General features: G+C 44.7%; 1 protein-coding gene and 1 non-coding gene across 2 annotated transcripts; both read right to left on the bottom strand.

The window, feature by feature from the left end:
• Positions 1 to 8,929: 8,929 nt before the first annotated feature.
• On the bottom strand, positions 8,930 to 9,001 carry TRNAP-UGG (transfer RNA proline (anticodon UGG)). Its single transcript has one exon. It is a non-coding gene; the product is annotated as a tRNA-Pro (tRNA).
• Positions 9,002 to 23,834: 14,833 nt separating this feature from the next.
• Positions 23,835 to 25,384, bottom strand: LOC119168316 (nuclear pore complex protein Nup107). The gene has a single exon (XM_037419717.2). The coding sequence runs from the start codon at positions 25,353 to 25,355 to the stop codon at positions 23,835 to 23,837; it is 1,521 nt and encodes a 506-aa protein (XP_037275614.1). The 5' UTR covers positions 25,356 to 25,384.
• Between the last annotated feature and the right edge of the window lie 2,226 nt (positions 25,385 to 27,610).

Genomic DNA, 27,610 nt, shown 5'->3' with positions numbered 1-27,610 from the left:
GACACATGCGCTGGCTGTATCTGTGCAGTTATGCTACTTGTAATTTTGGTCAACTGCGCAGAATTAACACAGTTAAAGAAAGCCCTAAATTGGTAACGTTCATCTCATGCGAACGCAGCACTAAAAAAATTATCGGCATTGTGCATAATTTGCTCACAGGTACTGTCTCACAATGCTACATGACTTTTTAACTAATGCCTTCTGTATTGTCGTCTTCCTTTTTTCAGTGGCTTGGAAATTCAGCACAATTTGAATTCTCGCGTTCTTCCCTTTTCTTTCGCAGAACATATCTGGTCATGGGGTACGAAATGTGCAGACATATATGGTATTTACACATTTATTATGAATGATAAATATTGACATCAAGTGTGATAGAATACATGCTTCTCCCTTAAGTTAACTTTTTCTAAGTGAATAGACTATGATGGGAACAGTGGCGTATTTTATGTGCTCAAGTAGCTAAGGACGCGGCAGGCGTTGGCACGAAATGATTTTACGCTTTCAGCTAGCTTTTTTTTTATGCGAAAAAAATTGAAAACTATACTGCCTTTGGTAAACTGTACTTGCGTGCGCCCTTAAGCGGACTCATTACAGGCCATAGCAATATATAAAATTTATGTAGGTATTGGTCAGAATGCCGTTGTGCTTTAGACAACACCATGCCAATGCCGCAGCAAGTAACCAAATCAACAGCATCAAATTTGGGCTTGTTGTATATGCATGGTATTACTGTCAGTTCAAGCGCAACCAAATCATATAGATAAAGCATGAGGACAGCCGGAGCGTACACCTGCTGCAGAAACTCAATGTTCCACGAAGTCGTAGCTGAATAAGGTATATCGCTACAGTTGCTGCGACAAATATTATACCATAAGCTAAACTCAATTCAGTTGCCTCAGAGTGGCTAGCGTTGTCATATCCAAATAAAGATTATGCTAAGATAATTTCCCAGGAACGTGTTTCCCCCGGAATCATACTTTTACCCATGAACAAAACTGGTTTGTTTGATCAAGACCATTAGGTTCATTACGTTCATTGTACTCGTTCTGAAGGCTAAATGTCAGGGTTGTTCCACGTTACGAAAGCAAGACCTGAAGATAAAGTTGAACCTGAGTGTCATTGTTTACATGCTTTACGTTAACGTGACGTCCTGAAGGACATGGGAGGGACATGGCAGAATGTCTGTCAAGGGTAGTCAGTCATCAGCCTGTGAAAAACGGCCTAATAATCCCGATGGCGATGATCACGCCACAAGTAACATTCTGCGGGGCAATAGATTTCCCGTCACCATCTCAATTTAATTTAGGTTCCTTCGATTTTGTATGCAATGTGCATAATATTACACCATGCTTTGTATGTTTCTGCTACAACTACAAATTGAGCTAGGCCTCTTGATCAAACTAACGCAATGTTTTAAAAGAATAACATCTAAATGGCACTTTTCTCGGCGATGGATGTTCTCCTTGAATTTTCATGGTCCTGTGAAGTCAAGAACGAACGAAATTAAAATAAAGTGAAAAAATATCTTCCGCATGTTCGCTAGCACAAGCAATGACCACATGCCATCCCCGCACTTCTATAAAATTCTCCTCGGAATTTCGATTCAATAAGCCCACCCATGCTTTCTGGAGTGTCGACGGCTCGTTGGTCTGGGTAGTGAGACCGACGCATCGGCCACACTCGAGAGCACATGGAAGTTGTCTGGTGAACTGGAAGGCTTGATAAAGAAACTTCACAGAATAAAAGTACGATGAATACGAAGCAATGGTCATATTTCCTTTTCGAATAAAATAAAGATCCTGCCGGATTTGAACCCAGCACCTCTCGCACCCAAAGCGAGAGTCATACACCGAAACCAACAATTTTTAAAGACGATAGTCTTTCTTGGCGACCTTGGACAGAAAACTTTTGGTCTTTCTGTCGGTCGGTCTGTCTGTCTGTCTGTACAATTGTCTGTTTGTCCGCCCCAACGACACCTCAAACGGCACCAAACGGCCAACACCATCCGCAGCACCCGCCAATATTGCTCAAGGTTTAGCGCTCAGAGTTGTGCGATTGTCAATTAAAAAGCAAATATTGCGCATATATGAGGCGCCATAACAACACGTCTATGTTTTGCATGTCTGCCTTTATACTAGAAGAGGCACACAGAAGTAACTCTAAGGACTGCAGCGTTTATCGCGCTGCGCTGACAGTGCAACGCGATGCTGAAAGAGGTGTTTCCAACGCTTTGCTACGACGACACGGTGGTGGCACCTGCCCGTCGCTTTGCATTCTACACCTTATCACCTCCGAGACTGGCGCGTATCTTTCTCCGCGGTCGCGCGCGCTTTCGTTTTCGAAGACAACTTCCAGATTACGCTTGTGTCTAACGTGCCTAGATGCACTTGTTTGCCTCCGCTACACGCTCGAGGCAGTCTAACGCAGCACCTTCAGAATACCATTCACAGATTTTCTTGCGCAGAACATCAAATAAACGTTTTGTTCACTCTCTCCAGACGCTAGATTATCGTCTTTCGACGACATTTACAGTGTAACATGTAGATTCGGGCCAATTTGTCTTTTATTTATTGAGCCTAGACCAGCGAGTTCACATGCATTGCTGGGAAAACTTCTCTGGTGTGGAACGTTATCGGCTTTTTACTCTCGATGGTGAGACCAACGGGTAGACCAGACCGCACAGTACATAGAAGTTGTCTGATAAAATGAACGGCTATAGCAAGGAACTTCACCAAATAAAAGTGGGTTGATTAAGAAGCATTGGTCGCATTTTTTCCTCCGAATATTAAAAAAAAACATCACCGCATGAACACTCTGTACAAATGGTAAACCAGAGAAAGATGAAACGTACGGCCCCAGTATTTAGCAATGGGGTCAACCCGACGCTGTACGGAAGCCTTTCATAATTATTGGTTACAAATTCGTGCTTCTTAATTAGGTTGGACACACGTTTCGCTTGGATATACCACTGTTTAGTTCTCATGCCATATATGTATCTCGCTTGATCACGGTCATTGAGGAGTGTAATGAGCGGATTAATGCGCTTCGCAATGCTTTAATAGAGACTTTTAGTTTAGTGTACGCAAGGATGTGAATTCTCAACGTGCCGCGCGCTGCGTATACGCTACGTTTAAAGGTGCCCCCTACAGCATTAGTTTACCGGGCGCAACATCTGAAACGTGTACTGCACCTGAGCATAAATAGGCCTTCCTCCGAGTGTTGCTTCACACTATCTCTGGAAGCAAGCTGTAATAACCAATATTCATCGATGCAACACACACGTCAAAGCACGAGACAAGGCATCTTTGCCGAGGACGAGTGCTGGTTTGGCGTGTTCAGGCTAGGATGAATGAGGGACGGCTAACTTGACATTTACAGCTAACTTAACATTTATTGTGGCTACAGACACTTTCTTACACCACGAAAAAACACACAGGGGTTGCTAAACCCTCCATACAAATATTCCCAGATTCGTGCCGGCGTCTTCAAGTGTCACTGCTCACGTGCCGTGAAAGCTGCTTTAACAATGATGAGGGCGCCATGTGCGAGAAAAATCTCCCGAGTTTCGCAGAACATGAACGTGCATCCGCATGCACGCTATAAATGCTTGACTAGAACAAGCCTTTACTTTCTAACGCTTTGAATGCTTTGCTGCTGATCATTCAGACATCTTCCGGTTAGACACACGTCGCAACCACCACTGTTCAAAGGTATCAAACACAACACACGACGCCCCGTAAGAAAACCACAAATCCGTTGCGGTGCTTTTTTTCTTGACCTATCCTTTTTTACTCCCACTGCCCCATCCCCTGTGGCGACCTCTTGACGTGTCGTGCAAGTGATAGACAGTTACGGGTGGCACTTTTCTCTTCTTTTCCTTGTCATAATCACTTAGACAGAGAGAGAGAAAGAATGGTGCTTCACGCCACCATCGGGTTCCTGGTTCTTCTTGAATGAAGTTGTCCGGTCGTCCAACGTTGTACTCCGGCTTAGCAGCGATCGCCGTCCACTGAACCTGTTCACCTATTGGCCTCGGGTTACTTATTTAGGTTCCAAATCCATTGAAACGCACACAGACTTCGTTCGCTGCCGCGACCATCGTTGCGTGGCCGTTCGCAGACATCTTGTCTGTTTTAGTGTCGGCAGCTCGAGATCTCGCGAGAGCTGCCGGTAAGCTACGCAACGACCGTAGTGGGCGCAACATGAGCGCCGATACCTAGCGTGTGCATCTCCTGCGTGCGGAAACGTTGGCATCTACCTTAGGTTGAGCGCATGCGCACACTTGCCCCCTCTCGCGCGATGCGTACGCTATACGCCCTTGCGCGCACTGAACTAAAACTCTCTAATCGCAGGGGTTGTTCTCGAGCCACAGGCAGTCACAGGCGTCGCAGCCGAAACCAAAGTGCTGCTGGAGAAATTCCCACCGAAAGCGGGCATTCGCCCTGCCGAACGAGCTCCCACAGTCATCACGTTGACGCCGCAACGCCGCTTGTTCGGCGCGGCGTGTTTAAAAGCGCTTCACATCGCGAGCTAACTTGGCTTCGTGGTTTGCAGGTTCCGCACGGCACCTGCGCTTGCATTTCCGTTCGTGCTTTAGCGCGGCTTGGAAGGCTGCTGGATAATCCGTATGCAGTTCCTGCTGGCTTGCAGCCTCCTGGGCGTGTTTTTGTGCCCGGGCAGCACAATCAGCGCGGAAATGCGAGCGCTCTCACAGTTCCACTTTCAGCGCTCTTCTGGAGTTGTCCGTGGCTTACCCATGTGGAAAGTCTTAGTATAGGAACTGATGCCCGCGTGCTTGGCTCCCTGGCAGCGACGGGATGGATGACGCCACTTGTAACAGAACCAATGAAACGCGTGCTTGTGTATGACGCAGAAAACGACGTAACTCATAGTACAGCCACTGGAGACTGCTCGTGACACCGCTCCCGGACAGTTTTTCGTTTCTCCTAGCCATATGCATCTTCCGCTGTAAAAATGAGGTTTTGTCCGGGATTTGAAATCGGGACTTCTCGCACCCTCAGCGAGATTCATACCCCATAGACAATTTTCCCCAGCTGTTTTGTCCAGTCAAAGCTGGCATGTTAGCTTCTCACCTCAGTTACGGCCACGTCCTCTTCGCTTGCTCAATGCGCTCCCTGGGGCAACTGGCTGGGAAAAGGCCAGTTACGGTCACGGGATCAAACATGGTGGCAATAAAAACACAGTGAAAACAAGAGAGAAAGGAGAACGACATCACGTGGGCAGCCGTGGCAAGCCAAGTTGTTTTGAAGCCAGAAGTGTCGCACGTGACCTTTCCCGGCAAGATCAACAAAGCAACGAGACTTACCGATACTTCGGTATATCGTGCCCGGTAGCTTTTAGTCGAAGACTACTGCTTCGGCGCCGTCCAGTCGGTTCACGCAGGAGGTTCAAAAACAAATCGTTACTGAGACTACCGAAATGTACCGCACGCTATGACGTTTTCTAACGTGTCTGGCGTTCGCGGTGGTTGTGTTACGTAATGCTCCCTCCTTTGTTTTTCCTTCCTTCATGGCAGCGCCTGTGTGCCACTGCCATGGCCGCTGCGCAAAATTGTCTCCACCTCACGACCACCTTCTGTAGCAGCACAGTCAAGCCTACAAAGCCGAACCACCTACTTTTTTATACGCTTTTGCTTGTAGTCCGTCAAACCCCGCCGCGGTGGTCTAGTGGCTGAGGTACTCGGCTGCTGACCCGCATGTCGCGGGATCGAATCCCGGCTGCAGCAGCTGCATTTTTGACGGAGGCGGAAATGTTGTAGGCCCGTGTGCTCAGATTTGGGTGCACATTAAAGAACCCCAGGGGGTCGAAATTTCTGGAGCCCTCCACAGCGGCGTCTCTCATAATCATATGGTGGTTTTGGGACGTTAAACCACACATATCATTGTAGTCCGTCAAGGCTAATACTTTTGTTTATATAAGGAATGTTTAATTTTCGTCACCTTGATAGACCATTCTTTCATGTTCATCATGGCTTGTATCAATATATTCTGTAGCTCAAAAAAGTATAAAAAACAAATTATATCTATAATATGCTCAAAATCATTCGCGTTATTATGATAAAGCTTATTTCGTGTGGTATTTTCGTTTTTCCTAGTTTTCAGGATTTCTGGTGTCGATTGACTTTTTCCCTGCTCCACAAAACAACGATGGCCTCACTCGGTTGCAACAAGCTCACGTCGAAGCTCGTGAGTGACCATGAATACGTGATCCTTAGCAGAACTGTATTCATCGAGCTGATAGAAATCAAGACAGCGTGGCTTTGTAAGATTTTTCGTTCCACGTATGTGCAGTCACCGAGATAAGAGATGTATGTGATTGATAACACACGGAAGATAAAACAACGACAGCGCAAAAGTTCGCTCAATGCGATAGCCTCCTTGAAAGTGACACCGGCGACTGGTCAGTCTTCAGGAAAACCAGCTGCTTTAAAGCAAAAATTTATTGAAAACTGTACGTAAAGGCAATGTCAATTTTCGTAGATTGTAATCTATACGCGCTCGATATATCGATTACCTACTGTATCTTATAAAATGACGCAAGAGATTGCGAACTGTTACACCATGTGCACCATGCGTGTACACAGGAAGCTTCTTTGACACTTAGCAATGACGGCAGGCGCGTTTATGTCTGTTGAGTGGCTGACTGGGAAAAACAGTGTTCTTGACCGAGAAAAAAGTGCATTTTACGCGCTTGTATTTACGAACATGCGACACCCGCTCTGTGCCCGCTCGTGCCCAGTCGTGGCCGAAATATTTGTGACCCATCGATGCCTTCGCGTTCACAAACAAAACAGCGTGAGCGTCTCTAAATAGATTTCGCTGCTTCAAAAGCTAAACAGCGACAATAATACCCCATTACTCGCCGAAATTTAGGACATGGTTATTTGCATTGCGTTGCATTTCCTAGCAGACAGTTTCGGCTCGACCATGCGCTCTTTTTATCCTGCAAACTATATATACCACTTCCATAAACTTGCTCCATGTATTCCTTCAAATAGGACTATTTCATTGCTTTCCACAAAACGATTGCAAGCATTACTCTATGCTGCTACCTTGCACGCAGCCTTGAACTGCTGGCCGATGGCTGTTTTAATGGAATTGGTAGAAGATCATAGCAACGATTCCACGTGGTTTTCCTTCGTTAGTGTAGCCATGAGCATGCCAAGGCTTGTCAAATCTTTCAATTATTGCGAAATATAACCAGTCCTTTTAAACACAGTTTAAAAATATCATCAAAAGCCTAGGATGCTCGTGCGAAACAGTATGTGTTGAATGCACAATCAAAAAAAGTATTCGGGAGCTCACCCGAGAGTCTAACCTGGCACTTCGCGCACCCGAAGCATGACTCATACTCCTAGACCAACCGGATTCTTTTTGTTGTTCTTTGATTACTTCAGTGCTCTAGATTCCAAAAATGGCACAAAATTTTACAATTGTTTTATATACAACAATGATTCTATGAGAGATAGCCAGCCAGATACATTAATTGGCATTTTTTTGCAATCAACAAACAAAGTCAGAGAAACGCGCAGAAACACGGGCTTAGAAGACATCCCCAAAACACCCCAACCCGGTATTCCAGAAAACAAATGCTCAATGACTTCGCGTTTGCAAAAGTAAAAGCAGTGGTCAACCCACGGAACAAACACACTTTTTGCAGACAACGACGCCTTCAATGGCAAACAACCAGAATTAAGCTCAAAGAAGAAAGTTTTAACATCCAGGCAAACAGGCTGCTTGTTACGCTAAAGCTTCACCCGAGTCTCTTCTTTCTTCGGTTAGATTCAGAGGTCAAACACAAGGTTGGTTTGAAAAGATTATCGAGTCAAGTCGCTTCCTGGAGGCCCGATTCTCCATTAAATATTTAGGCAATGTGTCCCGTATAAGAAGGTATATGAGGATTTCTGTGATGTTGTTCTCTCGATTTCTTTTTACGGCCTTCTAAACAGCCATGGAACGTGCAGCCTCCTAGACCAATGAGCCAAATATTCCTCGAAACAATAATTCACTGGAAGCTCATTATTTTAACATAAGTATAAGTATGACCTGACAGCTCTAAATACAAGTTGTTTCCCATCCAGGCAATTTCTTGTGGTCTCCGGAACCACTTTGCCATATTGGACATGGGTGGCCTTATATTTTCCTAGCATTCCCTTCGGCAAGCATTAACTTCTGTCCAGTGACCTGGTAGCCCTTATGGCACGATCATATTCAGGAATTTTTAGTTCACAACATATGCATCACTCAACTGATTGGCATCGATCTATCTACTGGCGGATACATTTCTTCGTTTCCCAGTACGTGGCAACCATAAAACGTCCCGATAAAAAGAATCAAGTTTTCTAGTTTCATGTTTGTGTAAACTCCGGCACTCGCACCCATTGCAAGTTGGGCTTTAGTTTTTAAGCTGGGGCCATGTGTTACGTTTTTTGAAGGCGCTACACTGTTATTTGTCCTAATACATTTCTTTGGTGTATTTCTTTGATGGAGAATTATTTACAAAAAAATATGAAGAATAACAATACCGATAACCTCTCACGCCGAGGAAATACGCACCTATTGAATATCCCTGCCTTACGAAAAATGTGACAGGAAGAAGCTCTTGCGCTACCAACCACAGAGACAAGTTTGTGGCATACCTCACTTGTTCTCTTGTTATTGAATCAATCACCGTTAAATCGGCACACCTGAATCAAAAGCGAAGCAGAAGAGGAAGAGAATGAAAACAAAGAAGAGGACAAAGAGACCACATGCCGTGCATGATTAAGACTTTTTTTTGGCTATGCACGGACTGGTGGTCTTTTAAAGCAGATTGCTTATTAAAAATAAAGCTAGGATTTAAGATGAACAAGCATTTTCGGTCACGTCGTAGCGAATTGCCAGACAAAAAAAAAAATGAAATAAAAAATGGGCTCGTCCGGGATTTGAACCCGGGACCTCTCGCACCCAAAGCGAGAATCATACCCCTAGACCAACGAGCCGCTTTAGCGTAGGGCTAATTGTACTGTTCCAGTTTCTCGGTATGTTGATCGCGTACCAGAAGAGTGTAAAACAAAACCCTAAATAGGCATCATTCATCACATGTGAACAGAGCAGGCGAAAAAAATGATCGGGTTTGTCCAAAATTTCATCCCCAGTTCTTCATCGCAATACGACAATCTTTCTTCTTCATCAATGACTGCCTCATTGTCTTCTTTCTTTTCATCAGTCACATCAATTTCAGTGTCATTTAACTAGCTGGCGCTCTTGCCATTTCTTTCGCAGGATATATTGTAACGGAAATGACGAGTCAATAGACGGTAGTCTGCCACCTGTTTACCCGATGTATCTACAGTGGTGGTTGCAGCGCTAACCAGTTCAACTAATTCCGAGCCCGAGTAGACATCTTCCTTCTCATCGATCGATACACACGTGCTTGGTCTACTGAGACGATAACAATATGCATGCAGATAGATAATATGTATCCAGTCATGACGTGTGAAATCTGCAAACTTACCCTGTTTATTTTTATTCATTTTATAGGAATATTCTATTTACTCAATCATTTACTTATTCTGAAAAATAAATATTGCCCTCAAGCGTAAAATATTAGCAGCTTTTCGCCAAAACTAATTAGTTCGAAGGCAACGCATTAACATTGGAGCAGTTACTTGTTTCATGTATCTACAATTTTGCAAAGCGTAAGAAATTGTCAACGGCCGCCACACTTGGCAGGCAGACGAGAAAGTAAGCGTTCCCTTCACCGCTATTATGTCGTCTGTTTCTTTCTTTCGCCGTTTGGTTGTGCCGTCAAGGTGAATGGACAGTTATTTTATAATGTAATATGCGTAAATGAGAAACGCTAGTGAAGGTTTTCTTTTAAGGAAGCTTTATTTACGAAGCCGTGTTCACTTTTGAGCCGAAGCCTCACTAGACACTAGCCAACACAAGCCTCGCAGACACGCATACCGTCAATCCCAGTGCTCTAATGAGGCCCCTTAGTAAATTCGCATAGACGGTGGCGCCGCACTTTCTTCAATGTAGTATTGTTAGAAGCTCTGTGCTAAATTAATCTCCTGGTGACTTCTTCACCCCTACACACACACGCACACAAACGTCGAAGTGTCGCTATTTGTTAAGATGACTCATATTATTACCCTTAAGGAAACAAGCGCATTTGCTTGTATACTTTTTGTAGTGGGTTACCAGCTTTAAACCACGAAGTCGCAAGATAATCAATTATTCAGATTGTAAAGGGCGCTTGTAATAGAATTATATGGCAATATTTCATGCTGTCATGGGATGCATGCATACAGGACGTCTTTGTTTGTGAAGCATGTAACCTTCACAACATTTTCAAAAAGAAGAAGTTTTTTTTATTTATTATACTCACAAGAACACGCATGAGCGTGCGGTTGGACAACCACTGGCTACGCAAGCGATCTCAGTTCCATCCCCACTTTTGCCTAGGATTTTTTCAACTATTTCTGTGCATCACTCCCAACTCTTTGTTCAGGCATGTGATGATGTTTTGGCGTTTATAATAAACGACGCCGACACCGACGCCAGAATTTGAGCAAAACGAGATCTTTAAAAGCATCGCATTAATATATGCGTTCTGATGCAAATATCAGTTGCAATGCCGTAGTGCTGGAGAAACAAAGCAAGAATATACCGATGCCGCAGCAAGCATTCACATCATGTGGGTGGGGCAGGAGGGCAGCTGGAGTGCACAGCTGCTTTGGCAAGTAATTGTGCCCCTCGTGGCACAAATAATTGTGCCAGTCGTAGCGGAAGTAAGCATGTCGATGCAGTTGCAGCAACAAATGATTGTACTATATCCTAACCTCCGTTCAGCTGACTGAACGTGGCTATCGTTCTTATATGAAAAAGTGGAATAAGCTGAGACAATTCCCTATAGTAAAGCGTTTAATCCAGAATCTTATTTTTACTGAAGACCGAACCTGATTTACTCGATAAGGGCCATTAGGTTCATTTCGTTCCTTAAATACTCTGATTTGAAATTTCATAGTTGAGCCTCGTTACTAAAGCATGAGCGGAGGCTGACGTTGACCCTACGTGTCATTGGTTAGAGGCGTCACGTCAACGTGAAGTCCTGAGAGGCAAGGTGGGAAAAAGAACTTCTATCGAGCGTAGCCACCCTCAGCCTGCTGAAAAACCATGAAATAAGTCCGCAGGCGATCAGCACTCCACGTTTAGAAACCTGCGGCACCTAACCATGCTCGTCCACACCTTTATTTCAATTTAGGTCATTTCGATTCCTTCGTATGTACTACCTAAACGAGAATGTATATGAGGTGATGTAGCCTGCTTTTTTCCTTTGCCAATGCAACGATGCATTGCCGAAGGAAAGTCTCCGCTGTTTTTCTTCGCTCTACCAGGAGACCCTGCCGACTTTGTGTAGTGGTCCACATGTGAAGGAGACAAAGCTGAAGATATGTCATAAAAGCTGGATCTACAAAAGGGATCTGCTGCGATTATCCACTATGCATGAGGTTTGTTGACGTGCGCGTGTGCAAATCATAGCATGCTGGGTATATTTGTGCCAGAACCCGCAATTCAGCTGTGGTGTCTCATCAAACTAGCGCAATATCCTCTGATTTCGATGTGTCAACTACCAAGCCACCAAAATGTACCTCGCGCAATATATTTAATGAAATAACATCTTCAAGGCAACATTTCTGAGCTTTGGTGCCTTCGCTTCCTTCGTTATTGCCCTTTGAAGCAGAGGGCAAAAAAAATCACAAAGTGACAAAAATTTCTTTCATATGCTCATTTTCTTGAAGATGGTGCATGATATCCGGAACACAGGGTCAGGAACTTCCATGGAAATGGCATCGTACATACCGAAGTTGATCGATGTTTACGAAACACACTTTGCTTCCTCTTCCTCCGAAACGAGCAGTTCCGGAGGAGGAGGACGTATTTAATTGAAGACAACAATAAAATTTATCCACAATGTACGTGACTAGCGATAACAATATAAACAATAACAATAACACTTCAAACATTAGCGATTAGAACGTTAATATAAACAATAAAATTATAATAAAAACTATTAGCGAGATACGGGATTCATTTATCAAGAAATTATAATGTTCTTTCGCATAAGTACGACGTGAACGAAGACAGGTACTGGCCCCTAGGAAGTGGCAGCCTTGGGACAGGACAGCCAGCTGGTGCTGTGCTAACGTCCCTCCGTACACAAGCACTAGCTGTCTATTGGATGGAGTCGTAAGCGTACTTGTGTGCATCCTGGGCTACATGGATGGCCGGGCGATTTGCGGGTTGGCAACAGGACCACCGCCATGGGAGTCTGCGCTGCTGGTAGGACGGGTTCTCGAGGCCAGTGTCACTCCTAATCGAGGGTGGAATAGGCAGCACGAATGCCGCAGTCTTTCAAGATCCAGTATGTACGCAGCCAATCAAGTTCCGGACGGCCAAGGCAATCGTAACCGAGCACTTTTGCACAGGTGGCGGCTTGACATACTTGGCTTGCCGGAAGTCCAGCAGGAGGTCCTACAGGCTCATTTCCTCGACGCTGGTGAAAGACATCGAAAACTGTGGGTCATGAACTTCCAGGGGAACTGCATCGTACTTGTTGATGACGCCAGTCGAGATGAGGACACAAGGATTTTCTTCCTACGGATGAGGACACAAGGGCGTGTCCTCATCCGTAGGAAGAATTCGAGAACGTGGGAAGAAGGGTGCTTCCCCCTAGGGCCCTATCCAAGTCACAGGCTCGTTCTTGCAGCCGTTGGTTATATGGCCCTATTGCTGGCACTTGAAGCAATCGTGGGGCAGGTTACCCCCGTATTCAGAGCAGTCACCCCTCGTTCGTTGCCAGCGTCCGCGTTGTGGCACTCGTGGCTTATAAGCCCCTCATAGCTGTACTTGAAACACCACACACTTGAAACTTCGGCAGTCCCTACTGAAGTGCCCTTTTTGGTTGACTTGAAACATGCTCTGCTTCTTCCTCCACCTCCTCCGGAACGGCCCCCGCCACCAAACGTGTTGGAGCTTCGCCCAGAATTCGTACTGCGTTTCTCCTTCTAGCCACTGCTTGACTCTTGCTATGGGTCCTCCAAGGCCGTTGTGCCTTCACTATACTTGTTATCACTCGCACTATTGTTGTTCTAGCCACAGACGCCATCGGCCATACCATGCTGAATGCGCCGGTTCTCGTCTAGCCACAGCTGGCAGTACCATTGGTGCTGTCGCAGCTGAACTCTGCCGGTCCATCATTGGACTGGCTTCAGGCGCCCCACCGTGAAGAATCTGTCGTCTTGGTTCAACACCTGGCTGCCTTTCAGCTAGTGCACTTCCATCCATGTCTTATTCACGCCATGGCATCGCCGATAGAATACCGTAACGTAGACAAGGAGGGAAACGGGTTGGGGTTTTCAGCGTCGTCGTCTTCCTTGTAGCTGCTGCAGAGCAGCAAGCACGTGCACCGGTCTTCGTTTGCTTCTTCCTTAAGCGCAACAGTACTCAACAAAGTATAGATATCTTAATATATAGTAAGCCATAGAGAAACTATATATTACGTCACATGAAATGAGTGAAAAAGTTCATTTGAGTTGTCTTCGCAAAATGGATATGTAAAATAATTACACAGCAGAAATCCTCCATTGCTGTTCATCACTTAAAAACATTAAATGGTATGACTTCTTCCTAATATGAAATTCCCTTTATCGTGAATATGCCAGAAAACGGCGCAGCAGAAAGGAAGACGAAGTCAAGCGCTTGCTGAAAACTGATATTATTAAACGCTTGAATTCAGTCAAAAATATTCATACGCAGAGTAGCCATCATGATCTCAGAATAATGGAACGTTGGAAACAGAAACACGCGCAGCAGCTTTGATACCTTTTCAATGCTATGCTCCATCAAGCCATGTAACGTTGTGCCTACGCAGCATTGTTTTCATGTATATACCTGAAGGTGTGAAAATTTAGGAGCTCCTTTTCTTTGATGAACACAATATTAAGGAGATCTAACAAAAAATATTTCCAGGAATATTATGTGGGATGTCATTAGAAAACAAAGTAAGCCCCCCCCTCTCCAAACAGTTTCTGAGTGCAAAAGTAAATAAGCTTGGCAATGCAAAAATCAAGAGAAAATAGAACCAGGACGTGCTTCTCGCTAATGCCTGCCTCTGCCATTGGTTCCAAGCTTTTCGGAAGTCAGTATAAAGTAAACAGTTCTCTGAATGACCCATCAGGGGTTCTCGGTCACACAGTTTCGGAAGAAAATATATAAAGCCATAACCCAGTATACAACAATAATGTTAAATATACGTTGTCTTTATTGTAGGAATTTTTGGCAACTTATTTTATATCTACATCAGTCCCACCGCAGTATTCTTGTGGCCAAGGTACTCGGTTGCTGTACCGTAGCTCACGGGATCAAATCCCGGCTGTGGCGGCTGCATTTTAGATGGAGTCTAAAATGGTGTAGCCGTCTTCCTTCCCCCCTATTGTGGTCAAAATTACCGGAGCTCTCCACAACGGCGTCTATCATACGCTAATGGTGATTTTGGGATGTTAAACCCCAAATATATATGAACGAAAAAGATCTGACTGACCCTAAGCATGGGGCGGAATCGGCGCCACACTTTGAGGGATATAGAGAGGGGGAGTACCATTCGTCCCCTTTGTCCCCCTCCTGCACTTGCCTATGTCTGCATCGCCTTTCTACCACCACTTTCTAACTATACAGCGTGGTCGCTCAACTAACCAAGTAGCGCTCTCACTTCCGAATCTGACAAGAACTTTTCTGTGACATTGTCAGGTAGTGCAAACGATATTTGTTATTACTTGAGACAACATCATTATAGTAGCGTCATTTCAACATTGAAGCTGTTTAGGTCTACGACATTCGCCATATGCTCACCAAAAAGTTATCATGATTACGAGCTATCTCTACCACAAAACGTGTGTATGTGAGAAGCAGGTCTGCGAGCATAATATAGAATAGAATAGAAAGGTCGCGGGGAAGGTAAATGAGGATGAGTAAGGTATATGTAAGGGCAAAGAGGAATTAGAAGAGTAGGGGAGAGGGTTGTGAATGGCCCAGCCTTGAACTCGTGCGCCATTGGTGGTATGTATGTTACAAGCAGTTACTAGCATAGCGTAGCCATGCGCAGTATAGAATAGCAAGGGCCCACGCAAAGTCACGCAACACTAATCACGTCACGTAAAATGATGTATCAGCTTGTCGTCACACAGAATGCGCCCACCAAAATTATGTTATCAAAGCGTAGTGGGGAAATAGGCTTGGCAAAGCAGCTCCTTCCTCGTGAGTCCGAACACTCGCTCCGCTGTTTGTTTCAGCCTTGCGTCACTAGTGAAAGCTGCCCACGTTATTTTTTCTTCCGGCGCAGACTACACCCTGTGGTTACTTGTTGCGGAAAAACTGCCATGGTGTGCTCTTTTTCAGAAACAACGGTGTTCAATCAATCAATCAATGTTTCTTTATTAGCATCAGAAATGTACATTGTGAGTAAGTATGCAGGAGGAGGCCCCAAGGTAGTAAACCGCAGGCGGGACCTGCTCCGTGTGTTGTAGAGCTCTTTGAGGCAACGCTTGTAAGTTTGTGGTGTTTACCTTCCGTTTTGCCGAAATATCATCACGTAATTGAAGTTCAGCGGCAAAAGAATGGTAGCTTACCATTTTTCCGTACCAAATAGATGGCACAATCTCTTATTGTGGAAACAGTTCTCTATTATTTATTTCTTCTTTTTTCGTCATAACCTAGACCGGGGTGCTTGCGGCCCCAACCCAAAGACGTATCACTAAACCTTCCACTCACCCCAACAGTCTGGAATAGGTGGTCGTTCCGGAAACCTCGAGCGGCCTATTTGTCTGCAGAGTAAAACTGCGTGTGGCAGCTGGTGCTGCGTTTCTCGCTTTTCGGACTAACTGTTGCAGCATCTGTAGATGTTCTAAATGTTTTCATATAGGTATACGATGAGCTAATAAAATGTCCTGTGGAGCCTTACTTGGAGCACCTTTAATACTGTCGTAGTTTTGCGGTTGCTGTATTTGTGGTCATTGATGTTATTCTTCTTACGCTGTCATACTTTTTCACATCGACATTCAAAAACAAGCGCTTTTTTGGTGATTTCTAGCCGAAGATTGCTTTCGCATTCAAACCTGATAGCGAGCAGGACATCAAGAATCTATACAGGTGACAAGCCAACCTCATCTGAAATGATCCCGAACCTAACAACGCGATAACCCTGGGATATGACTCAGTCCTCCATGGTTGCCATGTTTGATTGATGGCAACATTCACTACCATCTGCCAATGTGGTACTGCTATCGGGGTTATGGTTGTCTACGTTAAAAAAGCACTGACATGAAATTTACTCATGTCAAGATGTTTGCGTCAACAAGTAGCTTCGAACCCCAAGGAGTGATTCGCGACCTAAAAGGCATATGAGTGCCGAATAAATATCTGTAATATTTATTAATATATCCGCTAATGAACGTGGTTCAAACTGGCTCAAAAGCCCGCCAAATTGTAGTGCTGCCAGCGCTACCTCGTGGCCACGTCGAGGCCGCTGCACAGCTGACGCTGTTTCCACAAAAAATGGTGACGTCACACACACTGGCATTTCGTCTGTAATGAGCGCACGTGCAGAATGTACAGCTGTGTCTTTAATGATTTAGACTGAAGCCTCTCCAGGCGTTTTCCGCCGACTACGTTAAGTAGCGCCAACTCGTTCCTCCATTTAGACCTGACCTTGAGAAGGAGCTTGGTACTGCCAGTTAAGCCCAATTGGTTCGCCTACACAGAATTTACATGCGACATTAAACCCTACATGTGAATATCAACACAGGATTAACCCTGTAGGATCTCGACGCAAAGTGAAGCGAGAAAATGCGGCTGTTTTTCACAGACGTCCAGTCTCTCTGTTCATCGGCGCGTACAAGGTCAACCCACTGGATGAATTGAGTTTCGTTACTTGGAAAGGCAAGAAGCGCCAGGCACTTTCCGCTTTTTCTGCGCTTTGACGTGCTGGGTGATTCCCCTATATTCTGGCACGTATTGTCACTCTGAATGATCGTACTCACGCTGTGGAGTACACGTTAAATCACTTGATGTGACTTGATGAATCGCACGCACGCTTCAACACAGCAAGGAGAGCCTTTAGTGAAAGCATGGCCGGCAGTCAGCTCCAAACACACTCAGATTGTCGACGTCATTGTTACTAGCGTATCGTCACTCAGGTTGGTATTTGTGGAACGTATCACACCGAACACGTAGCACTATTGTAGATGTCGCAGGGCAGTCTACTCTACGTTTTTTTTTTTTTCGTAGCTTTTCTACGTTGTTCGGCACCGAATTAAAATATCTTCCACGTTACGGATGCTATTCAAATTTGGCCAAGACCTTTTCATAGTAAGTGATCGAATGATGGGCCCATCTCTATCTTGAAATTTGATGAGAGTGCTCCTTTAAGATGGTCCAATCGTTATTTCAAAATTTTTTATGTTGTTTTTGAAAACACACTTATATCACACGTGATCATTTGTAATGGCATCTTGTTTTAGCCATCTATATAAACATAACAAGAGCATTGAGAGCTAGCGATTCACTACAGCTTGAGGACCCCTTTCTGTCTGTAAATATATTAGCACTACGTTTCAATACTTCCACAGTACCCTATATCTTAGACTGTCCTTTTTTTCTTCCTGCGCGCAAGCCAGAAAAACTTGCTCTGTTGCTCGAGCGTGGGCCCTCCTTGGGTGGTTTTTGGGGTCGTCGTAAACGCATCAGTTACTGCAGGCATTTCCATCTCCAAAGCTGTCAATATTTTCTATAAGATGCTCTACCACAAAGATGTCCGAGTCATATCCTCCACGTTTGTACTTGCGCGCATATTCGGATCTCCTTTTGGCCGAGGAGATCTTGCTATCAACGCCTACCCAGTGGCGGTCCGAAGACGAAAGAACAGCCTTGTCACAATGCAAAGTTTCGACCGCATATTGTCGATTCTCGCACATGCCTTAGTTTGAAGGTCACTGGCAGGTGGGTGTAAGGCTCAATATCACAAAAATCAGTTCGCCGTCTTGTTATGGTTTCTCTTAACCTGATCGATCGATGAATAGCTGGGAAAAGTTCGTCACGCATATATCTCCATGTTCCAACTTTACTGCGCCACCTGTGGTTACCAGTGACTTTTAAGAAATAATTATTTTTTCTGTATTGGAGTTTTCGACACCCAATTCTCCTGGCTCGGTAGAGGTGGTAGAACACATACTATGTTTTTGCAATCGCTTCGTCACTGAACGCCACTACATTGGCCCTGTGTGAAACCAACTGAGTCATAAAGCATTTTCACAGCAAAAGCTCCTCAATCCACAATCCTACTCATGCCAAGCCTGCGAAGCGACGTGCGCATCGGTACTTGGTTTCTGAAATCGGCCATTAATATCTATCAGTTGTAGATGTGATGCACCCTGCTAACACATACAACTCTTTTCAAATAACATCCAAGTCCTTGCTCATTATTTGTGCGCTCAGATTTGGCTGTACCTAAATAACCCCAGGTGGTTGAAATTTTCGGAGCCCTCAAGTGCGCTTCCTCACATAATCTTAACATGGTTTTGAGACGTTAAACCTCACATATCAGTCCCTCAATCTGTTACTTCCATGCTTATCTTCCTGTGGAAGAACGGTAGCAAACCGGAATCCCATGTGGTCCAACCTACGCACTTTCTTCCTTTTTCCTCCTTCTCTTCATCCTGTTACTATCCATTACCTTTTCACACGGTAATAAAGGCGCCTACATCCATGTTTTGCGAGCCCACCATGCCGTAGTTAGTGGATCTTAAAGGTCACGCTGTTATCACAGGAAAAAAAAATAAAAAAGGTGGTTCTTTTTGGTGATAAAAGTCTATGCTACAGGAATGCTTTTTTTGTCCCCGTCACTGAACATGACCAGCCAGAAGTGGGTAAGTTAACATTCGTAAAGAAACGCTACTTACGACAATAGCTTCAGCTAAACCTGGGCAACTCTGAAAATCCTAATGGCTCAAAATATCACCTGGAGAAAAATGGCTCTATTCAATTAGGTTAGGCAACATCTGCTGATAATCTTTTTCAATCCTCCCCGTTGACGGCAAGCCACGTCAAATAAAAGACGCGTAATCTTCTCCTTCTGATAAAACACACGACCGCGTGTTACTTTGGTCAAAAGAACGATAAAAAATTAAAATACCCAATGGGTCTCGCTGATCCACACAAAAATAGAACTCCGTATGAGCTGCTCCTTCTGGCTTACAACCAAGGAAATATTTCCTATTTCATGATCATTATATGTCTAAACAGCTAATTGCACGTGCTTGGTTAAAGTACCATGGTAAAATATCAAATTTTTTGTACTCTGCTGATATAAACGAATTGAAAATGACAAATTGGCATACTCACAAACACAAAAACAGTATTCGCGAGCTCACCCAGGCTTCTAACCTGGCACTTCGCACCTCCGAAGCATGAATCATACCCCTAGACCAACCAACGTCTTTATGTTGTTCTTTGATAACTTCCGTGCTTCAGTTTCCAACAGTGGCACGAAATAACAGTCTGCTTAAATTGTTGCATATGCAACAGTGATTCTATGCGAGATAGCCAGTCAGGTAACCTGATTTTCATTTTTTGCAAATCCAGAAACGAAGTCAGAGACACGCGACAAAACATGTGCTTTGTAAGTTGTCCCCGAACAACACCCCGACCCACTATTCCATAAAAAAAAATGCTCAATCATTTCGGGTTCGCAAAAGTAAAAGTAGTGGTCACCCCACAGAACAAAAACACGTTTTGCAGACAACAACGCCTTGAATGGCAAGACTCCAGAATGAAGCTCAAACAAGAAAGTTTTAACATCCAGGCCCACATGCCTGCTTGTTACGCTAATGCTTTGCTTGTGTCTCTTCTTTCTTCGGTTAGATTCAGAGGTCAAACACAAGGTTGATTTGAACAGATTATCGAGTCAATTCACTTCCTGGAGACACGATTCTCCATTAAATATTTAGGCAATGTGTCCCGTCAAAAATTTATATAGGAATTTTTATGGTGGCATTCTCCCTATTCCTTTTTACAGCCTTCTTAACTGTCGTGGAACATGCAGCCCCCAAGAACAATGTGCCGGATTTTTCCTGACACAGTGATTCGCTGGTAGCTCATAATTTCAACATATGTATATGTATGACTTGAAAACTATAAATACATGTTGTTTCCCATCCAGGCGGTTTCTTTTGGTCTCCGGAATGCCAATTTGCCAAATTCGGCATGGGCGGCCTAATTTTTTCCTAGCATTCCCTTTGGCAAGCATTAATTTCGGTCCATTGACCTGGTAGCCCTCATGGCACGATCATGTTAAGAAATATTTAGTTGATTACATATTCATCGCAAAACTGATTGGCATCGATCTATCAACTGGCGGATACATTACTTCATTTCCCAGTACAAGGCAACCGTGAAACTTCCCGCTAAAAAGAGTCAAGTTTTCTAGTTTCGTGTTTGCGTTAACTCCGGGACTGACGCCCACACATACTACTTTAAAGAAGGCCACAGCGATTGCCATTTGAGCTTTACTTTTTGCGTTTGGGCCGTTTGTTCAAATTTTTTGAAAGCGCGCACACTGTTATTTTTGCTAATACTATCCTTTGGAGTATTTTTTTGATGGAGCTTTCGTGACACTCTCTTTTGAATCCTAGAAAAACAACTTATTCTCAAGCATTTATCAATTAGGTCGTTGTTTATCCGAATTGCCTGCGCTTCACCTGGTGTAAATATTTTAATCAATTTTCAAGGCTACCCCCATCCATCGTTCTACTGTTATCCCGAAAAACAGTTTTTTCAAGCATTCTGTGTACTTTCTACCACACGGGGTCCTTGTGGTGTCGGTTTCATTTTTTTCTGCAGCTGCTAACGTTATGTTGCACTTAGCCAGATCGCAGTTACTGAGTGCATATTCTGATTATAGTTGAAGTGAGTGTTTGAAAAAATCCTGCCTCATCCGCTCTAGCTCCCTTGTGTAAATTACCAACATTTTTGAAAACGAGGATTTCTGTTGCTGTGTTTATTTTCCGTACAATGAAATTGTGGGGTGTGCGAAAATTTCCAATTCCCTCAAAACACACCTGGATCTTGGAGTATTCGAGCCAAAATCTTGGCTTGCTATCGATGAAACAACGATTAAACGAATTCCAGTATATCGGGTAACGTTACTTTGCTCTCCAATGAACTGGTAACTCTCAAAACATGGCCATAGTAATTGAGTTTACACGTTTATATCAAGCCTCTTTTTTTCTCAGATGGTTTCTGTAGTATCATGTTAGTTTCGGCAGCCTGCTTGTTTTGTTGGATCTCTTTCTCCCTGTTCTCGGTTTAAACTTTTTGTATTAGTTTAAAGACTACCTCGCAGTTATGAGGCGTTAACATTGATTTTACGGTTCGAGAATTCAAACGCGTCACCTTTTTAGGAAGCGCAATAAACGCAAATCTCCTCCAGTCTATTCTTCAATCTGAAGTCAACCGATTTTGAAAGATTTTTATGTTGTCAGTCTCTGGTTCAAGTTCTTCGACCAGTTTTAAATGTATATTGTCTAGCCCACTTTCCTTCATCGTTATTGTAGCGGCGTAGAGCCCATCGTACGTTAGCTTCTAAAACGTTTCATTCTTGTCGTCACTCTACCTTTAGGCCTGTTCCACAACTACATTTTCATTTACCACATTTCTAGTGTATTCTGTCTATATTTTGCTCAGTTTTTTCACATCGTGCGATTTATTTCATTTTTAGATACTGCATGTGCGTTTGCGTTAAGCAATTCTTTGATTGGTTTTACTTTGATGAAGGGGTTTTTTACAATTATTGTTGCCCTCACATAACTCTCTTCAATTTTTTACATTGTGAATTTAGGTATTTTTGCACGTCTGTACTTGTTTGTAAAAAAATGCACAGTTACTCGTATTGCCTGTGCCCAATCCACTAGGCTCGGCCAGTCTTCTTTCTTGGCTAAAGCTTCAATACTTTTTTTTTTCAGAGCCGAGGTTTTTTCTGTATTTCCCTCTCACGAAAATATATTCCTCTTTACGAAAGTAGGTAACAGTACTCGTTATGTCTCATTCCATTTTTCGTTCGGTACCTTTTCTGCTCTTTCCGAACCTTGAAATATATTGCTGATAGTAAGATTATTAGTAAAATCCCATCGGCATGCAACTGATACGGCTCGCAAAGTTGTTCAAATCCAGGGATATATACCTATAGAGAAACGAGCCAAAAGGGGAGCGCTGTTCGTACACGTGGCGCATGTCAATGCTGTTCTCATGTATAATTCTCGTAGTCATAAAGTTCTCCACAAGCACAACGTCAACATATTTTACCATATGGACGAGCATTCGCATGCTCAGTCTGAGTATAGTAATATAAATGTCCACACTGCCGAACAGTTTACATTGGCCACGCTGGTCGCACTGTACTTACGGTGCTCGCCGGCTGACCCGAAATACGTGGGTTTGCCGGCAGGGGCGGTCGCATTTCAGTGGAGGTGAAACATTATAAGACTGTTCACCAAGCGTTACGTGTATGTTAATAAACTCCGAGTGAAAATAATCTGAAGCCCTCCACAAGGACGTGTCTCTTAATATATTGTGATTTTGGCACATAAATTCTCATAAGTTATTAGTAAGAGTTCAAGCTGCATAAGTATTTTCGTATATAGTGAACTGCCAATAAATTGCTAACTTCAAGAAAAAAAAGGGTGTTTCGTCAAAAAAAAAAAGACTAAAGCATTTTTTTGCTCTACCGGGTTTCGGACCTGGTGCCTCTCAAATGAAAACTTCAATTATTACCCTACACCAATGAGCCAGACAGTGGAAATGGCAGTCTCGTGGTGACGCCTTTCTAACACCTCACTTATCTCAAAATAAAACAAAGAGAAATACAAAGATGAATGACAGGAAAGCTAAACATTTGCAAGTTTCTGGTTCACCAGCTGGGTAGCATGTTTGTGGAAATTGGGCTATAAATAGAAGTAAGCAGACAGAAAAAAATTACAAGAACCAGAAGAACACAAACACCAATGTCCAACTAACTTTACTTCTTTCTACACATAAGCGTGTGTCATTGTATTTGCTTTATGTGTATCATCACATAGAATAAGACGCCTATTTCAACAGCGTAAATAAAATTAAATTTTGTGAAAAATTTGTTAAAGAGAGTTTCGGGATGACGGCAAATATACTGATGATTGATTTGATTTGATTTGTGGGGTTTAACGTCCCAAAACCACTATTTGATTATGGGAGACGCCGTAGTGGAGGGCTCCGGAAATTTTGACCACCTGGGGTTCTTTAACGTGCACCCAAATCTGAGTACACGGGCCTACAACATTTCCGCCTCCATCGGAAATGCAGCCGCCACAGCCGGGATTTGATCCCGCGACCTGCGGGTCAGCAGCCGAGTACCTTAGCCAGTAGACCACCGTGGCGGGGCGACGGCAAATATACTGAAGCGTCTACTAAAGATCTGGCAACGTAGGTCGCTTTGTAGGTACTGAGTTAAAAATGCTAAGAAAGATTATCTCGGTTAGTGACGCAAAAATTTACAAGCTATACTAGCTGCTGGTTAGTGAAGATATGCTGGAAAGACAGTGATATACAATGGAATCGGGTAAATACACGCGTTTAATATCTGTTTGCACACTTTGATTTTCCTGAGAGCGTGCGACATCAAGGCAGAGCTCCTGTTCTTCGGGGTCTCTCGTTTTGAGGCTGCGCAAGCTCCGTGTACTTGGCGGCTTAGTCGCTTGCCGGTAGAGTAGCTGCGTGCGTGGCAACAAAGGGGACATGGCCCTCGTCGAAGAGCCTGTCTACGTAGGTGCAAAAAAGAGCGCTGCACGCCCCAGTGTCGGTCTCGCGGTCAAGTTGTCGCAGGAAGAGTACCATATGAGCGAGAAACCGCATGAAAAGAAGCGGTGGTTCAATCACCTGCGCGGATACCCAGTCGTGTATCTCTTCGATCGTGGAAACAGCATCGTCCAGCACCAAACCTCGCTGCAGAATGTGCGTGATCTTTTGGCCTCGCGTCTCACCCTCACCCGCAGCCACCTGCAGGTCCCGGAAAACGGCTTCAAGCGTTCCACGGCCACAGGGATAGTCCGGCGGTTGTGGTTCCAGGCTTCTAGCTTGCTGCGTGGCAGTGCGAAGCTTCTGCTCCACGCACACGTCAACCACAGCGCGCATGCGAGCCCAGAGTTTGTCTTCCCATGTGGTACACGCGGGCAGCATTGCTTGTACGTTGCCACTCAGAGCACCATACACGGCGCGCTCGTACAGCGAACACGTGGGATTCGACGCCGCTTCCCAGCAGGCGTGCTTCGAGAGGTTCCGGTAGAGGTTGCCTCTGGCGGGTTGCATGGAGTCAGCGCCCATGATGCTGCCATTATTCGGGTCGTGGTAGGGCCTCCATTCTTCGAGCGCAGCGGCTAGCGAATAATGACTGTTGTCGGCAGCCAGCTCTTGAGCTCGCTGCAGTTGGCCAGCTCGCAGGTGAAAGAATACGCTGCGGAAGAGGCGGCATTCGTCTTCATGGTCGCGGTTGTTTGTCGGTAGCCGCTCCCTAGAGGGCGTGTCCGGGTCCAGCTCAGTCACGTAAGACGACGGTGCACTACCGGCATCGGCGCAGGCCTTCACATGGTGCAGGGTGTTTTTCCAGGCGGAGCCTCTGCCCGCAAAGCACTCGAGCCTTTCGACGTCATTGCCCACACCACGCTGATGTGCCGCGCAGCTTTCCAACCAGTCGACCACTAGTTGCGCCCGGCGTGCGAACGAGTCTCTCGCCATAAGCGCCTCCACGATTTCCTTTTCGCTAGCTTCGCGAGATCCGTCGACAGAGATGGTGGTATCGGCATCTTCTTTCATTAACTCGTCCGCCTTGAGGCGGTCACGCAGGAGGGTACCCGTGAGCCTCCAAGTGTTTAGCTCAATAGTGAGCAATGATTCACACGTCATGGCTTCCATCCACACCGGCTCGCCCTTGCGAGAAGCCAGGATCTCAGTCACTTTTCTCACTTTGGCTAAGTAATCTTCGCACAGGCTTGCGTATTTCTCGATCAGCGTGAGGACGTCTTGGCTAGTACTATGAACAATGTACGCTTCCAAGAAATCCGCGTGTAGGCCGGCAGTAGCGATTACCGCAGGATGTTCGGTCGCCAGCACTGACGCGGTAAAAGCGGTCATGTCGGTGGCATCGAAATTGGCGCTTACATTGCCTGTTCCACGCGAAGGCCTGCTGCCACCGGGCGCAGCGAAGTCTGCCATCGATCCTCCCGTCAAGGCGCTCGCAGTTCTTCTTGAGGTAGAGGTGGTACCAATTTACGAAGCTGCCGAACGCTTAAATCCTGCTGCTGCCGTAGAAAGAACGCCCTCCGGTTGCTGAAGCGGCTTCAGAATCGTAGCTCGGTCACCGACGTGGCGGCTCGTGCTCCAAAGCACGAGCGAGTCTTTGTCGTCGTCTTCTTCTTCTCCGCAAATGGCACACTCCATCTGGAGAAAAGCGGCTGAGAAGAAACTGAATTGTTTCCATCAAACAATATTTTAATAATATTAGGCCCAGTAGTTATTATTCGTAAATAGTTGCTGATTTGAAGTCTCAATTGAATGAAAAATCTTATGCCCACTGAATTTAGTAGGAGAATATTTTTGTCGCAGTGATATAGTCCTGAAGGGCAAAGAAAGCATCTCTGTGTCTTTACCGCGCAGGAAACGCGCAGGTGGATTGCTACGAACAGGAGATCAGTGACTGACGTTTGCCTGCTCTGAGGGTTTGGCCAAGAATTTAGTAGTTGTGATTGATTTTGTTTATTGTTTTTTATAAGCGTTTCTATAGTGTCCTAATTGATTAGCGAGTGTATTTTCAGATAGTACGACCAGGCAGATGCCGTTTTCCTCACCTGGACCAGAGGCTTCCCTCTGGTCTGCTTCTCTTCCTTCGCAGGAATTGCCAGTGGACTTGTTTCTACGCAATGGCATCTCATCCGTGCCTGTGGCATTAGTTCCAAGCAACGATAGTATCACAGGAATGAAGAATCCAATAATAATTCAGACTCAACTGAGAGCCGCTACAACTCGCTACCAAAGCATCGCAGAGGTCAGGCAGTTTGGCAAGCGTGGCATTCTCTGCTACTCGTCTGACCAGCTCTGTGTTCGAGACCTACTAAAATTCTCGGTATTCACTACCAACCTGGTGAGCGTATTCATTCCACCTCACTTATCTTGTGTCAAAGGCCTCGTTCGGGGTGTCGACGTCAACTTGATTCCAACTGAGATATTAGATATGTTTTCAGAAGCAGGTGTGATAGCGGTCTATAGATGTAGTCAAGTTGGGGACAAGAACAAGGTCCCAACGGAGTCCGTGATTGCTGCATTTGTCAGGTCGAATCACCCAAACAAAATCAAAGCGTGGCCTTTGATATACACAGTGGAGCGGCTATCATATCATCCCCTATAGTGTATTAGGTGTTGCAGTTATGAGCTCACAGTGAAAGGATGCAGGTCAGTATACCTATATGCAGAATTCGTGGTGATACGCGTGTGCTCAGATTTGGGTGTACGGTAAAGAACCCCAGGTGGTCAAAATTTCCGGAGTTCTCCACTACGGCGTCTCTCATAATCATATGGTGGTTTTAGGACGTTAAACCCCACATATCATCATATCATCATGTGGTGATACGCACAACTCAAACGACTGTAAATGTAATGAAGAAAAGTGCTGTCTTTGCCTTGAAGCGCACTGTGTTGATAACCCAAATCGCTTAGCCAAGGCACGTGAAATCGAAATTCTTAAAATTGTAGAAAGAAGACGATGCTCACGAAGGATGCCATTGCTGAAATTCAGGCCAAAACTCAAGGATTCACAGGAGCAGCTGCCCGCCATATTATAGAAATGGACGCATCATTTTCCCTATCAATGGCGGACATGATCGAGAAGGCTGTGCATAAGGCTAATCAACGCCTTGCTACCACCCTGTGTGAGTCGCTGTCGCATACTATAAATAAACAAATCGCACAAGTCTATGGAGCGCAGATAGATATAAGTAAGGCTGTAGAAAATTTTCAGTCTGTACACCCGACAAGTGAGGCAGAATCTGAGATGACTCCGTCGGATTCACAGTCTGCAGAGCCCTCTGGGGAAGGTGTTCAAAGGCAAAGCGAGGGTGCACACGAAGCTTCTCAGGATACTCAAGATATGGACATGGATCTCAAATGTCTAAAGCGTTGTAGATCCCCTGTATCGAAAAAAAACCTGGCACGCGGAAACATGTAAAGAGCAAAAAAAAATACCAGAAGGACAACGTTTCGAAAACCAATTTTTTAAAAGAAAGTATTTTAGATAAGGTAGTTGACGACACCGTTCTCACGAAATCATAGTGTCTGTTAAATTATACATTCAAGTTGCCGATCTCTTCACTCAGCTATGACAGAACTGTTATACCTGTCTTCCAAATTCGATCCGGCTATTATTGCAGTACAAGAAAATTGGCTTTCCACACATCACTTGTTTCACCTAATCAACT

The sequence above is a fragment of the Rhipicephalus microplus genome, chromosome X (assembly GCF_043290135.1).
Source record: "Rhipicephalus microplus isolate Deutch F79 chromosome X, USDA_Rmic, whole genome shotgun sequence".
Classification (NCBI taxonomy): Eukaryota; Metazoa; Arthropoda; class Arachnida; order Ixodida; family Ixodidae; genus Rhipicephalus; species Rhipicephalus microplus.
This window is presented reverse-complemented; position numbering and strand designations above follow the sequence as displayed.

Bases quoted from the DNA above. Each gene is read 5' to 3' on its own strand.
- LOC119168316 (XM_037419717.2), bottom strand. From the start codon at position 25,355: ATGGCAGACTTCGCTGCGCCCGGTGGCAGCAGGCCTTCGCGTGGAACA.